This window comes from Bombus bifarius, unplaced genomic scaffold (assembly GCF_011952205.1).
Source record: "Bombus bifarius isolate JDL3187 unplaced genomic scaffold, Bbif_JDL3187 scf7180000009770, whole genome shotgun sequence".
In the NCBI taxonomy this organism is placed as follows: domain Eukaryota; kingdom Metazoa; phylum Arthropoda; class Insecta; order Hymenoptera; family Apidae; genus Bombus; species Bombus bifarius.
The window spans coordinates 712,097-726,787 of NW_022885326.1; the positions used below are offsets into that span (position 1 = coordinate 712,097).

A 14,691-nucleotide genomic window follows, 5' to 3' on the forward strand; every position below is an offset into this window, starting at 1 on the left:
GCGTGTTTTTGAAGCTTCCACGCTGACCAAAAGTTTAGGTCAGGTTTGGGATACGAGATTAGATTTCCGGCATGAGTTTGAATAAAATGGAGCGGCCTTTTAGTTGGAAGGACATTGTACAGAGTATTTAGATGATATTACAAAGAAAAACGTGTCTTTTAGTAGCAGAGATATTTTCTGTAATTTTTTACGATTTTTGACGGTTTGGAGCATTCATTTTTTTCATGCGGTATTTTTAGTAAAATGTATGATCTACACTAATTAATTTCATATTACAAATATTATTTTATATGTCATCTCTTTGCGATAAATGGATTATAGATAATAATCTATAATGCATTTATGGGAAATTTGATGTTGCAAAAATACACAGAATACATATAATTTTCGAAAATATGTAAGACATCGAAAGTATAACACTCGTTATAATTTTTGGTGGATAAAACAATTTTCTACTTAAGCTCCATTTTGTAAATTATATTTATAAAAATACGAATTTGCATAAATACCAGAAGTCTAATAATCTTATAAATATAAGCATGTACATATTCCTTGATATAGTGGACGCTAATATTGTAGTATACAATAAGAAATGAATTTTATTTAGATAAGTAGACATTTATTATTGAGATAAAGTCTACGACTTTTACTTTATCGTCAAAGATGAAAATCAGTTAATAGAAGTTAGATATGCACAACATATATTGTGATAAAATTATGACCTAGAGTCACAGAACTTTATATTTAGACGTATACTATTAACAATAAACAAAAAGGTAAATTTTCCTACAGTTGAAAAAAATTCAATTCTGAAGAAGTTAAACAGTGGTTATGTTAAATATAGGAACACGTCCTCAAAGTTTTCATTCTGCTTCATCCACTCTTTTTGTAATCTACGATTCAAGGGCGAGATAAAGCTTAATTCTGTGATCGGAATGTCGGTACGCCGATTTCCTGTTTAATTTTAAAGCGTTTAACCAAATTCGGCCCGTGGCAACAAGAGGTGGAGAAACGGAGCATTCGAGGGTCGTGTCATTAAATTATTCCGGAACGTGAACCCGACGGGTGTCCTCGATCAGTTTCTGTGCGTAATTCGACAGAAGAATAACTCGGAACATCTGACTTGGCTCGCGATTTTTCGTGTCGCGCGCCATTGTAGAATTAAATGTCGTACGTACTTTTTATTGTGATTTGATACTAAATTCTTGAAATTTCAGAAAAGAAATATTTATAGTAGCTATAAATTTCATAAATTATATAAATTATAATTATATAAATAATATTGTGGATGGACAATTTTTATTAAGAACAATAATGTGGTATAAATATAAAAAAAAGATTATATTACAAAATAGTAAATAAAATGCAATATAATCGTTATTATTAATCAATTCCGTGTTACCAGAGCTATTTTTCTGCGCTTCCTTCAACTAATAAGAATGTTCTAATGGGGATTCTAAGTAACAAATTTAACCCCTTAACCTACAACTACGGGCATAGCCCGTAGTACGATGATCGGGCCAAACGTAAATATTACGGGCATAGCCCGTAGTACAATGATCGGGCCAAATGTAATATATAATATAATATATAATAGCTTGTTTGCGTTTTCGGCCCAAATTTCTCGAACGTAAATCGTAGGTTAAGGGGTTAAGTGACAAATTTCTGTCGATTTTTGTAATTTTTAGAAATAGATTCTTGTATTTAAGAACTTTTGATTTTGTAGTAATACGAGTTCTATCGTTATACTTTTATATTTATCTTTCATCCGGAATTATTATTTTTATATTTACGATTTTGGTTTTACGTTATTTATATTTTAAGATTTATAGATGACCGATGGTAATTTCGCTCGTTTGCTCGATTAGGTCACATATGATTCCGAGACTAAGCAGAGATAATTTGTCAACGAACCGAATAACTCCATTGGCTAAATCAGTTGTTCGGCAAACAAGATTCTGGAACGCGATTGCTATGGCAGAAAGGGAGTCAATTGTTTCTTTTTCTTCCGCGAACATTAAATTTATACATATAAAGAAAGAAACTGCATTTCTTGAAAGAACAGAGTTATAGAATAGAGTAAAATTAGAGTAAGATATTTGAAAGATTAACTAGTCTGTTTTTGCATCTTTTGGCGTAATGTACAATTTACTTTTTCATTTGGCTCGATTCCAAGATCTCTCCTAATCTCTTCTATAAATAATATAGAGCAGTAATCTGTGAAACACTGCGATATCCGAATATTATTAAGTGATCTGCGAATTCTTATGCATTTGTGAAAAATTTTGACGTGCAAAAATACGTATGGTATATATAAAAATATATAAAATATTTCAAGTGTAGTACTCGTTAAAAGTATTTAAGAACTTTCTATCTTGATCCTATTTCGTTCGTTATATTCATAAAAATATAAAATGTCATAAATATTTGCACTTTAATTAAAAGAGTCGCTGTACCTGAGCATCCAAACGAATGACCAATCTTCTTTGGTAAGTGAAAATCCGTACTAAACTAACGCACAACCACTCGACTTTGAGAAGTTAGATTGCTTACCATCTCTCACTACCTTTTACATCCCCTTCTCACGGCACTTTGTCGTCGACCCGGTTTCTACGCTGGCACGTGCAAAATTTTCAAGCGCCCTCCAGGACATCGGAATCGGGCAGAAGCACGCGATTCGAATCACTGACTCCGAAAAACGATCTTTCTCGTTGAACGTGCGTGTCGGCAAACAGAATCGTTCGCTGGAACGGTTCCGTTGCACCAAGCCTCCGGCCATCTCTCTCTTTCTCTCTCTCTCTCTCTCCTTTCTCTGTTCTTCTTTTTCCGCCTTTCTCTGTTTTTCCCTTTCTGCCTTTCTCTCTTTTTCTGTTTTTCATCGTAGACGGGCTTGTTGCACGCGACCAAAAAACGTCAGTGGCAAGAACCTTCGCGGACAGCGATTTTTTGAACGCGTCCCGAAACTCTGTTTCGCTTTCCGTTTCAGCAAATCTCGATTCCCGATAAACGCTTCGTGTCAAAATGTTGTTTCGCCGGCGGCGAATCGCATGGAGGGAGTTGAACGCGATCTTTGCAGCCATTTTGTCGGCCATTCGTATGGAAAAGTGAGGCATACACGTTGGATAATTGACGAATGAGACTTTTGAACAGAGACTGCGTTTGGTTGCGTCCGTTTGTGCAACGCAGGGGCATGCGATTGTTAATTCATTGATTCTTGTTTTGATGTGGAAAAAAGATTGCTAATGGATTTCTCTTGGTAATTTTTACATCTTTGATCGTACGTTATGTTAATGAGTAATTAGCTTTGGGTAATGTATTGGAAGAGCTTGTAATTACCGCATGCTTGGAATACGTTGAATCGGTACTGATAGGTTTGAATTTAGTTTTTTGTTAAGGATCAGACTGGTACTATCTGAGAGATTTAATCAGAAGGAGATGTGAGATGTTCTTTGTGTGAAAAATGAATTTTACTTCAAAGATTTAGATGGAGTGATCGGTGGAATGTTTTACATCGTATAAAATTAAAATGTAAAATGTTGTTGAGTGGATATTTATGAAATGAAACAGGAATCGACGGTACACATTGTACAGCGATATATACAATATCGATATTACATTACAATTTAAGACACGAAATGTACACAAAACAAACGCTAAAACCTTCCTATTCACTACGAATTCTAATAATCCTAAAGGAAATCTTGTCAAAAATACCTGAAAATCCTTGAAATCATCCATTATTAATAATGCCCTGTCCATTGCAGATAGGAAAATATTTAAAATAGAACAAGAACTAAAACCACTGCCAAAACTCCTTCACATGGATATAGTTGTCTTAAGAAAGGCATCAGAAATTAAGAATATTTGAAAAACCGCAAAATCATTCACTATTAAAAACTATCCATCATATATGTGGAAGGTATTGACCAGAAATCGAAGGTACCGGAGCAGTCTCCATGCATAGGCATCGACATAAGAATCGACATAGGAATCGAAGGTACACATTGACTGGTGTACACGCGCGTCAAAGAGAGAAGGAGAAAGAGAAGGAACTATAATGTCAGGGAGACGTCCCGCGGCGCTAGACTGTGACTAAATCCGCAGTACCCATGCAGTGTTTACACTCGAGATGATGCCTCCTAATGCTAATACGCGGTGCAGCGCAGCCTCTCCTCCGGTTTCTTAATGCTCAATCGCAATCCAATGAAAAGTGTATGAATGGCAAACGATTATCAAGTCGAGCGGGCGCCCTCAATGTGTCCGCCGAGGCGTCCGCGCAACCCTGCTGCGTTAACCGACGTCGAATCCGGACCAAATGGTACGAATTCGCTGCGTTTCCCTCTCCTTTTCTCCCTTCTACGTTACATTCGTTGATTCCCTTTCTTTCGTTCGCTTTTCACCTCGTCCATCGGCACTTTTCTCTCTATTACTCTTTTAGGTTGGCCGCCAGCTTTTTTTGTGGATTCAGCCGGTCATAGGACAGAAGTTTTGCAGGGATACGTAACGGAGAGCACGTGGTAGGATTTCCGGCTCACTCAACGATTAGGCTCGGGTCAGAGAGCAGTAAGAAACGCAATTACCATTGTTAGTAAATGCGAGATGTTGGGAGATTTGAGGAGATGGAATCATTGAGATCGAAGGTGAAATGGAGAACAACAGATATGGTGGTGTCAATTTGATATTGGAAAGAAGAAAGCTGGAATATAAAAATGGTAGAGAAGCGATACCAAAACCGGATTTATCATTTATGCATAAGGTGTCTCAGTAATCATGATACAATCGGAAAGTGGGTGTGATTCTAAGTGAAAAAGTAAATCGAAAACATAGAATAATGTCTGTTCGTATGACGCTTCGTTTTCGAGAAAAAAGAGATTTGAAAATCGATATTTGAAGATCGGTCAAGTATTATAAGTATAATAATTAATTGGAAACAGTAATTTTAATAGGTTAATCATAACTTCCGAAGAGTAATTTCTACAAATAACAATTTGGAAAGAGAAGTTTTAATAAATAGTAATTTCCAAACGGTTATTTTGTTGTTCTGATAAATAATAATTACAAAGTAATAATTTCTATAAGTAATATTTCCAAAACAGTAATATAAATAGATAGATACTAATTTGGGAAAGGTAATTCCTAAAAATCTTAATTTTAAAAAAGTAATTTCAATGTATAATCGGCCCAAAACAGTAATTCGAACGTTTTCGTGTCAACGTTTTAACGTGAATTCTCCAACCGATCCCCGTTCCCCCTTGGGTAGTTCACTCGAAAAGAAAGCGGTTTGTCGTCGTGGCCTTAACCACGATTCACGGTTCAAGCTCACGCCGATGATCCCTTTTATCCAATCCGCGAGAAGCCGCGAGGCGTTAAATCCCCCGGGAAAATCTCCGTAACTGAACTCGCGTTCCCGTTAAGTCGGTCAGCTCGGTCCAGCCGAGTGAAAGGATCACAATACCAGGCCGTGGAATCGGGTATCCAATCCTTATTCTGTCTTTCGACGTTGTCCCAGGCCTCTCTGGAAATTAGTTGTCCGAGAAATTCATGTTAATGTCGAGCAATCGACCGCAGTAGTCCGTGAGAAAATAGCCAACGTGACGAACAGATCCGGAAATGTTTCCAAAGAAAATCTTTAGTGTAACTTTGTTACAAGGTGTTTAATCTTCTGTTATTTGGCTTTGGGTCTGAGAATGATACTTTCTTTTTGGAGGGGTGGAATGATGGTGGGAGTTTCCGAAGAACGTGTTTTGTTGATTGTGATTAATCTATGTAGTAGTAAAAGTACACGGGTAAGTAAAGCAAGCAATTTTAATGTTTTAAGAACCTTTTTGGTAAAATTGAAACGAGAGAAGTCATATAAATTAACAAAGGTTTCATAATTGAAAGAATCTTAAAAAAAGTTTAAGAAATTTCTTAAGAATAAAAAGAACAATTTTCAAACCTAAAAATTTACAGATTTGCAAAATTTATGGAGAATAAAAAACATGTGAAGGATTAAAATTAATTCAAGAAACATAGTAGAGTTAAAGAAATCTTGCAGTTCAGTTCAACATACCTATTACTTTCCACCACTCTGTATCTAACGAGTACAAGAAAAAAACATAATAAATGATTTAAAAAAATTTCATTTTCTAAAAGGGAATAGCTTAAAAATTCAATATATCAATAAATCCCATATTACCAAAAGTGACTGTAGTTGTTTTTAAGATTAAAATAAGTTTTCCCACCTCCTTTATAATTTTAAAATATATGGAATAGAATATTTGCGCGCCATAATATTAAGATATTGAAAATATTAAATACTAATATGAAATTAAAATTTCATAATACTTGTATCTTTAACATTTTATAAAACTTTGTTAATTTATCATTTATTTTTAAAAGGCTTATATCTTCCGATCTAATAGATCCTTCTCATTTTTGATTATTTTATATTAATTTCGTATCAAGAATGTCACAGTTCAGAATCGGAATAGTTTTAAAGATACATATAAATTTATCGAATTAAATGAGAATATTATAACATTTTTCTACATACAAGTTCGACATCTTATTATACTAATTTAGCAACTTAATGCGTTTTCAGAAAATTATAACGATTCAAACTCATTTTTCATAAAAACATAATTCCTAAATTATGTTATTGTTGCAGCGAATGAAAGATATGAATTCATTCTTGTATAAGATGTATGGACCAATCTATAACGAAGATTGATAATCTATAGGGTATCTTGCAACTGATATGAAACCAGTCAAATGGTTTTATGTGATAAAAGAAATAGAAAACATAAAATAATGTTTTTTCACACGAAATTTTATTTCTAAAAAAATTTACTTTAACCTTATCCGTTGCATCTAGTAATTTTGTAGTTTATTTTACAAAGAGACATCAATACATTTTTTAATATTCGAGGTTATTGATTATTGACGATATTTATTAAAGAAACATTGTCAGTAGATAAATAGGGTGATTATGAGAGAGAGATTAAGTGATACGAAGATGGAAGACAACAAAGTCATTAGGTGTTCAACATAATTATAATATTAATATGATATATCATAATAATACGATTTTGACTACTAAAATATAAGACTGCCAAAGAAAAAAAAATTTCTTAATGCAAAGGAAAAAGATAAACCTTGATTCATGACTATATTAAAAACATATAGTTATAAATTTATAAAATTTCTATGTAGAATTATAAGTTAGTCATTCTAATAATACTAGCAATTTTAATGGAAAATAAATTTAAGTACTTTTTGGAAAAGTTATCCCCTTTCTTCTATCAAATTTTCAGGCTACAAATCAATATCAAATTCAGACGAACAAGAAAAGAAGAAAAATAAAAAATAAAATTCAGTGTGTCAGATAAAAGTAATGTAATCAATATTTTGGTCACGTTATAATTGGTTCATTCACCCCTCGTGCCATAATGATATAAAAGAATTCAAGAGAAAAACAATTCTTTTTAGGACCAATTCTTCGTATGGTATTTCATTGGACAATTCATTCGAATTTTTCAGATATTTCGTCGATGCAACAATCCTAATGTGTTATATAGGGATCGGCGCAGTGTACGTTGTATTCATATCTGGGATAATACAAAAATATTTTGATTCTGAAAGAATCCTAGATCAAGAGTATTACGCCTTGTTCCTGTTCCCACTCTGCTTTGTAATAAACACGATGAAATATTTGCACGACATCGCGGTTATTTCCATTTTTGGTAATTTATTGCTCTTTACTGCTGCCATGATTGGCGCACTATACGCTGTGAAAGATGGAATTGGCGAAAAGTGGGTCATGATTGGCTCGGACATGTATTTGTATCCGAAATTCGTCGGAACTGTTCTCTTCAGCATGAGTTCTCCTGGAATAGTAAGTTTTCACCTATATTCAGTTAACAATGGTGAATCTAATGTTCAATTTTTAGACTAAATGACTAAAAACTAACATCTTATATAATTTATATTATTATGTATCATATACTACATGAAATAGTATATATTTTGTTACTACGAGACTGTGGACATTTATGCAAATTTTTATGAACACAATTACAGAAATGGAATCTAAGCAAAAATTTGCCTTACTTACTACATTTCTGTATATTATATGCATTCTGTTCATTTTTGCATTTTTCAATTTCGTATAAATAGATAAAAATCCACAGTTTAATTATGTAGTAAAATAATTTGTACAAAACTTCTTTGCTCTATAATCAAAAAATGTTTGTTTTTTCAATGGAGGATAATTATTCTTAGGTGCAAAAGCCATGGAATTACACGAAATTCAGCGGAGTATTAAACCACGCTATGATGCACATAACTCTTCTGCATACTTTTATCGATGTTGTTGGTTACCTGAAATGGGGCTGCGACTCAGGAGGCAATTTCATTCGAAACCATCCAGTAAACGATCTGTACAAATTTTTGCGTATATTTTATTCTTTCAAACGAGACACACCACTGTTCAGAGGTATCAGGACACTTGTTTATTTTTGACATGATATATTTGAATTATACAACTACGGATAAAAAAATTGAACTGCAATAATTTTATTCCTTATAAGCATTATATATAACAGGATATTATGAGGTCATTAACCTAATTTTTCAAAATTAATATGCAACAAGAAAACTAGAGTTTGTAATTATACAGTCTTGTAAAATTATTTTATTAATTGACAAATTCTTTATCTTTAGATCTTTCAATAGGTTTCTTGCAGTACGAATTATAAGAGGTAGATTAAGAAGATCTTCTATACCAACAAAAACATTTTTTGTGAACACTAATATTTAAATAATAAATGTACAAGATGATCAGAAGGCTACTTGACTGATTCTAATTTTTATTGTTTAATATTTTAAAGTCATATAGAAGCTCCATCTCTGGAAGTTTGTCAAAAGAAATTTTGATGCTTTTTTGCATTATTTAGTTGTAATTTGTTCTAAACTCTGATCATGTTGGAATATCCAATAAAAGCGAGAATTTCTTTTCGTAAAAAACGTGATCAAATTAAGATGTTGATGGATAACAGTAAAGTATGCGCGGTAAAGTATGTCATGCTAGATGATGACGAACTCTTTAAATTATTGGCTTATTAATCCCCATATTTTTTCGTATTATCAAAAAAATAGATTTTTATCTGATTTTGTCTGATACTTGTAACATTTTTTTATCCAATTATTGTTTTTGGCTACGTTGTTTTCAATTATTAGTTTATCATTAATTTATACATTTTAATACAAATGAATCAAAGTGTCGGAATATTTATGAAGGCTTGTGTATTCTATAATATAGTCAATAACACGATATTATTATTTTATTTTGTTAGGAGAACAATATCTGCATTCGTGATGCAGGGTCTATCGATATATTTCATATATGGATTACAATGCTATATGCCAATTATTATCTTATTGGACGAGTATATTATTCCAGCACTTAATAAAAAGTCAATCTACGGAACTTCATGTGGTTGGAATCTGACAGTTCGTTTGGGCATCAGCCTAATTACGTGTAAAGAAATTCTTATACCTATTGTGCTCAAAACGATTAGAGGATCGTTCTCCTTGTATTTCTGTTTTTCATATTTATCTTTCGCGTTTGTACATTTTTTTATTGGTTGCTTTAAAGTTAATCTCTATCGCAGTACCATGTAAATCTTATTTATGTCGATATGTTTTAATAGAATCTTTCATAGCAGCAATTCTCTAATTGTTTGGATTTTTTAAATTTCTTCCCCACTTATAGTTACGTTTCGACTACGTTGGCATTAGAAATTATTTGTATATTTTCACTCAGTTTTATTTAATATTAATCATGTAATATACAAAGTATCCGATTTTAATGTACAAATACGAGTTACTGGTAAATTACCTGCTGTATAAAGGGAAGGCAGAAATTGAATGGTTTTACAGAGAACATAATCTGATATAATTATTTCTTCTCGAGATGAACGCGTAGAGATTGTGATTCACGTTTTCTTAAACTGAATCATATAATTTTTGATATACTAATCGATCTGTTTTGATATTCTTTATAGAAAATTATTAATCTATTCACGTCGAAAAACCATTGGTCTAGCAGGTATTTTAACTTTTATCTTGTGAAACCTATCGTACAGAAGACAAAAAAGCAAAGAAAAAAGCAAATAGTCGATTTTTATGAAATACAAGAAAAATAGCGAGACACAGCTTTGAACATTTTTTTTATACAGTAGATAGTTTACCATTAATTCGCATTTATAGATTAATATCTGATATTCCGAATATAAAAGTTTATGAGTAGGTAACTCACTAAGGCTTAAGGCAATACGGTGGCTATTAAAAGTATATACAAACCACTGAACTTATTATAGCGTCTACATACTAAATAATTAGATCAAAGTATATTACACTATATATTATTTAGTATCGAATATTTTCATATGATTACAAAAATTTGATATTATAAAATGTAGAACCCTACAAAGAAAATTCTCCGTAGGAAACTAGGGGTATGTGCAAATACTTTTTGTAATCACTGTAGATTGTTTAAAGTATAACATTAATAAGCTTATATGATTGTCATATAACAGAAACTATTGAATTTTTTCTGAGTCTACGGTTGATGAGTGTCAATAATTGTTTCAAGCAGCATATTTTAGCTTTTCTCAGTTTACCTTTAGCAAACATAATTCTATCGTGATGTATAACTTCATATCTTTCGCATCTTTTATTCCTTTATTTATTTATTTCCTTTATTTCTTTTCTTTTTCTTAAATAAAAAGATCTTTCTCATGGCGCAAAAAATATCTTTAATAGTTCTTCATCTTCTTTTTGTTTAAAATATTTGTGTTTCATGGAAAACAATTTCATTTAGAATTCTGATCTTTTCTCTTTAAGTATTTCACGTTTGTTCCTTTCATTTCGCATACGTTACTTCCTTTTAGAAGAAAACCTTTCTGTTTGCGTTTGTAGTAAGTTATGTAACGCATAATCTCACTATCGTATAATTGTCTTCATTCCCCTCACTCTTTCAATTTTGCATTTGCTTAATTTTACAAAATACTTAACACTATACATATCTAATCCCGCTGCGTTTTTCGAGTAATCTACTCAATTCTATTTTTCTATTAAGTATAAATTTCTTAAGTTTAAAAGAAAAGGATATCTTTGTTACTAAAAGCAATTTTTGTTTGTATGTGTAATTTTTCGTTGCAACATTTTGCCAAAGACAAAATGTTTTGTTAAATATCTTTTTGTCTGTCAAAACAAGGGTATGATTCAGATATCACTCAGAATATTTTGAAATAAAAAATACGAGGTCTGTAACAGAATTAATGCTACACTTTTAATATTTGACAGAGATCTAAATTTTATTCAATATTCAGCTCCAACAAAAACGAACGAATACGACGAAAAAACAATCTTAGAGAAAATTTCTCTTTCTTCTGTTCGTTTCCTTTCTCTTTTATATTTTCAAGGTAAACTCAAAGGGAAGTTTGATCGGTTGCAACGGGTTGAATCTCCTCTTTCTCACGAGGCAAGTTCGCGAAATCGATCAATCGATCCGATGGCAGTCCATCACAAGCTAGATATTACCAAAGTTCCAGAATCTATTTTCGTGAAATTTAGTATAGATAGCCCAGTTTCTCTCGTGGCGCGCCATAGCGGAACTCTTGATGCAAGTATTCATCGTTCTAATAAAGGATGCTTCGCTGGGCTAACTACCGATCTTGTGATTGATTCTTCGTCAGTAAGCGGACGAGTAAAGAAATCAGAAAACTTTCATATTATAACATTTATGCAAATATTTATATAATATCTTAACCTTTCTACAAATAATATACATTTTATGGATTATTTTCTCTTACTGCGAATGACATTGGGCAGACAATTGGATTATTAAACGACACTGATTGTTAATGGGATTTAATTTAATATGTTCGATGATTATTTTGCGGATATTTAACCAATCGAATAAGAAATAAACAAGTACTGTATTTACGATTTTGTTCAATGTAAATTTTCCTGTTATACAGGGTGGTTGGTAACTGGTGGTATAAGCGGAAAGGGGGTGATTTTACGCGAAAAAAGAAGTCGAAAATATAGAATAAAAATTTGTCGTTTGAGGTTTTGTTTTCGAGAAAATCGACTTTGAATTTTCGCTCTGTGCGCGTGCGGTACGTTATAACGGATCTCACTATAGATCGTTGTCTCGATGGAAAAATTAAAAAAAAAAATAAAAAAAAAATTTATTCTATATTTTCGACTTCTTTTTTCGCGTAGAATCACCCCCTTTCCGCTTGTACTACCGGTTACCAACCACCCTGTATAATATTTGCAACAATTGTCGAAAATTCTTATATATTTGCTTTTTAAGGTTAAAATATTTTTGGTGAGTTTGTAGAACCATTCCGTCCTCTCCGATTTCGGTGATTATTGAATATGTTACAGAAATCAACATTTTGAACAATTTTTTCCTATACATATAACCATCGGTCTCGGTTAGTTTGCAAGATATTCGCACAAAACTGCAGATACTACAACAGTATATTTCTGTATATAGTCGTGCGTCTGTGGCAGCGTATGTTAGTATTAGTTGCCCGCCACCGGCTGATCATCTTGAGTTTGTAAACGAGGGTCAGCCGAGCTTAGAAACCCCGTGCATGACGTACATATGCGAGGATGCAGGAAGTGTCTGTTATAACTCAACTCAATTAAAAGTGAATGTCATCAATGTATTGGGTTTAGGTTTGGGTCAGGTTTTTCAATACGGCTGTCGCGAGGCGGCCAACAACATTTGCGTGAAATAATAAGAAATTAATATTAAAATAATAGACGAATAAATAATTGATATTATGTTACAAAATAGAATAATTTTTATCGCTTTACGCAAACGTTGGCGGTCGCCTCGCAGCGGCTGGATTGAAAATACTATCCTAAACTCAAACCTAATATTTTGCTGATATTCACTTCTAATCGAGTTATACGTTATAACAGATATTTCCTACATTCTTGTTGTCCCGCATATGCATGTGGGAGGGGACGTTAGGGTCAGATTTATAAGCATATCCATAGACGTACAATCATAGACAGAACTATAGTGTAGTGATATTCACAGTTTTTCGCGAATACCTCGGAAATTAAGGGTGGCCGACGGTTATATGTATAAGAAAATGTTGTTTAAAATATTGAGGTTTCTACCCACATTTTAAAAATCATCGAAATCGAAGAGGACAACACGATTCTTCAAGTTCACCATATTTTTTCATTTCATAGAAATACTTCTCGCTTCGTATGGGTTTCCATTTCTTTTTGAAACAGTTTTGAAACTTATTGCATTTTTATGAACATCTGCGGTATATCAGTTATATTTTTGAGAATTCTTTAAATAAAAGACGAGTCCACTATGGCACTTTAACGCCAATCAAACGAGTTAATATTTCATTTGCATTGACTAATTTTTCGTTTAGAAAATTTCCTATCCTTATTTTTGTATATATAAAAATAAAAATCGAACTACTGTGTAAGATATTAGATTCTGAAATTTGTAGTCCGTTGTATTATAGAGTACATATTCTATAAATATAGTCAGACTTTTGAGCGATCGTATAAATTTGACGAAACGTAAATCAAAATTACAGGTTTGTTGGCAGCGATAATTCCTAAATTGGATTTATTCATCGCTGTGGTAGGAGCTGTCTGTTCATCGACTTTATCAACCATTATTCCAGTTACTCTGTATATTCTGATACATTACAACAATTATGGCACGCTGAAATGGAAATTAATTTTAGGCTTGTCTCTGTTGATTGTTGTCAATATAATTTTGATTGCCGAATATTTCAGAAGCAGGTATATTATGACATAAAATTATAAAATTGTAATATGGAAAATGTTTATTTGGAAAAATTTATACGAAGACCACGAAAAGCGAATGATAAAAAGATCCATAATATCTATAACCGATGTGACATTATATGGTATTAAATCTAGCTTTCAGCATTTTTGATATGTTCGAGAGGCTAATAAAAACATGTAGGTATCTAGCACCTAAACGAAATAAAAAGACAATTTTGAGACTGGTTGAAATTATATTAGCATTTCAAAATTGTCTTCCTGTAAAAAGTAGAAATGTGACTTTGTCATGATACTATCTAGTCTTCGTATTGTATTCATGTTGATAGATATAAAACGAAGATTTCCTGATATTAATCAAAGATAAGAAATGATACAAATTTTAGTTATAATAAAGTTTTACAACTAAATGTGATTGCAGCAAGTTAGTATTAAGGTTAAAACTCCTAGAGCCAAAGAGCCATAAAAGCCAAAATATGTAAATGAAAATTACGTTAAATATTACGTATTAACAAATTCATCATTCAATTGTTTTTATACTTATCTAAAAAATGGATATTTCACATATTACAGTTTCTAAATCCAAGTTTAACCCAAACTTTTAATTTTACAGATATAAGTCGTAGAAGAAGAAAGGTACGTTATTAATGTTTTAAATTGAGGAAAAAATCGCGTAAAACGAAATGGTGAATTAAGTAAATTGCGCGGGAAGTTTTCTACATTCCTACTGATTTGATATTAATTTTGTATAAGTATTAAAAGGGCGGCATATTTTTGTCCCACTATGCACCGAAGTTCGTAACATCGTCTTTTTCAGTACTTTTAAGTTATGGAATTGATCAATGT

General features: G+C 32.2%; 1 protein-coding gene across 1 annotated transcript; it reads left to right on the top strand.

The window, feature by feature from the left end:
- The first annotated feature begins 4,645 nt into the window (after positions 1–4,645).
- LOC117215695 (proton-coupled amino acid transporter 1-like) lies at positions 4,646–14,327 on the top strand. The gene is made up of 6 exons (XM_033462099.1): positions 4,646–4,764; positions 7,522–7,897; positions 8,263–8,420; positions 9,336–9,520; positions 13,632–13,842; positions 14,267–14,327. The coding sequence occupies exons 1-6, from the start codon at positions 4,646–4,648 to the stop codon at positions 14,325–14,327; spliced, it is 1,110 nt and encodes a 369-aa protein (XP_033317990.1).
- The last annotated feature ends 364 nt before the right edge of the window (positions 14,328–14,691 follow it).

Bases quoted from the DNA above. Each gene is read 5' to 3' on its own strand.
- LOC117215695 (XM_033462099.1), top strand. From the start codon at position 4,646: ATGGAGAACAACAGATATGGTGGTGTCAATTTGATATTGGAAAGAAGA. The intron at 7,898-8,262 runs GTTAACAATGGT...AATTATTCTTAG, and splicing joins TAAGTTTTCACCTATATTCA to GTGCAAAAGCCATGGAATTA. The intron at 13,843-14,266 runs GTATATTATGAC...ATGTGATTGCAG, and splicing joins GCCGAATATTTCAGAAGCAG to CAAGTTAGTATTAAGGTTAA.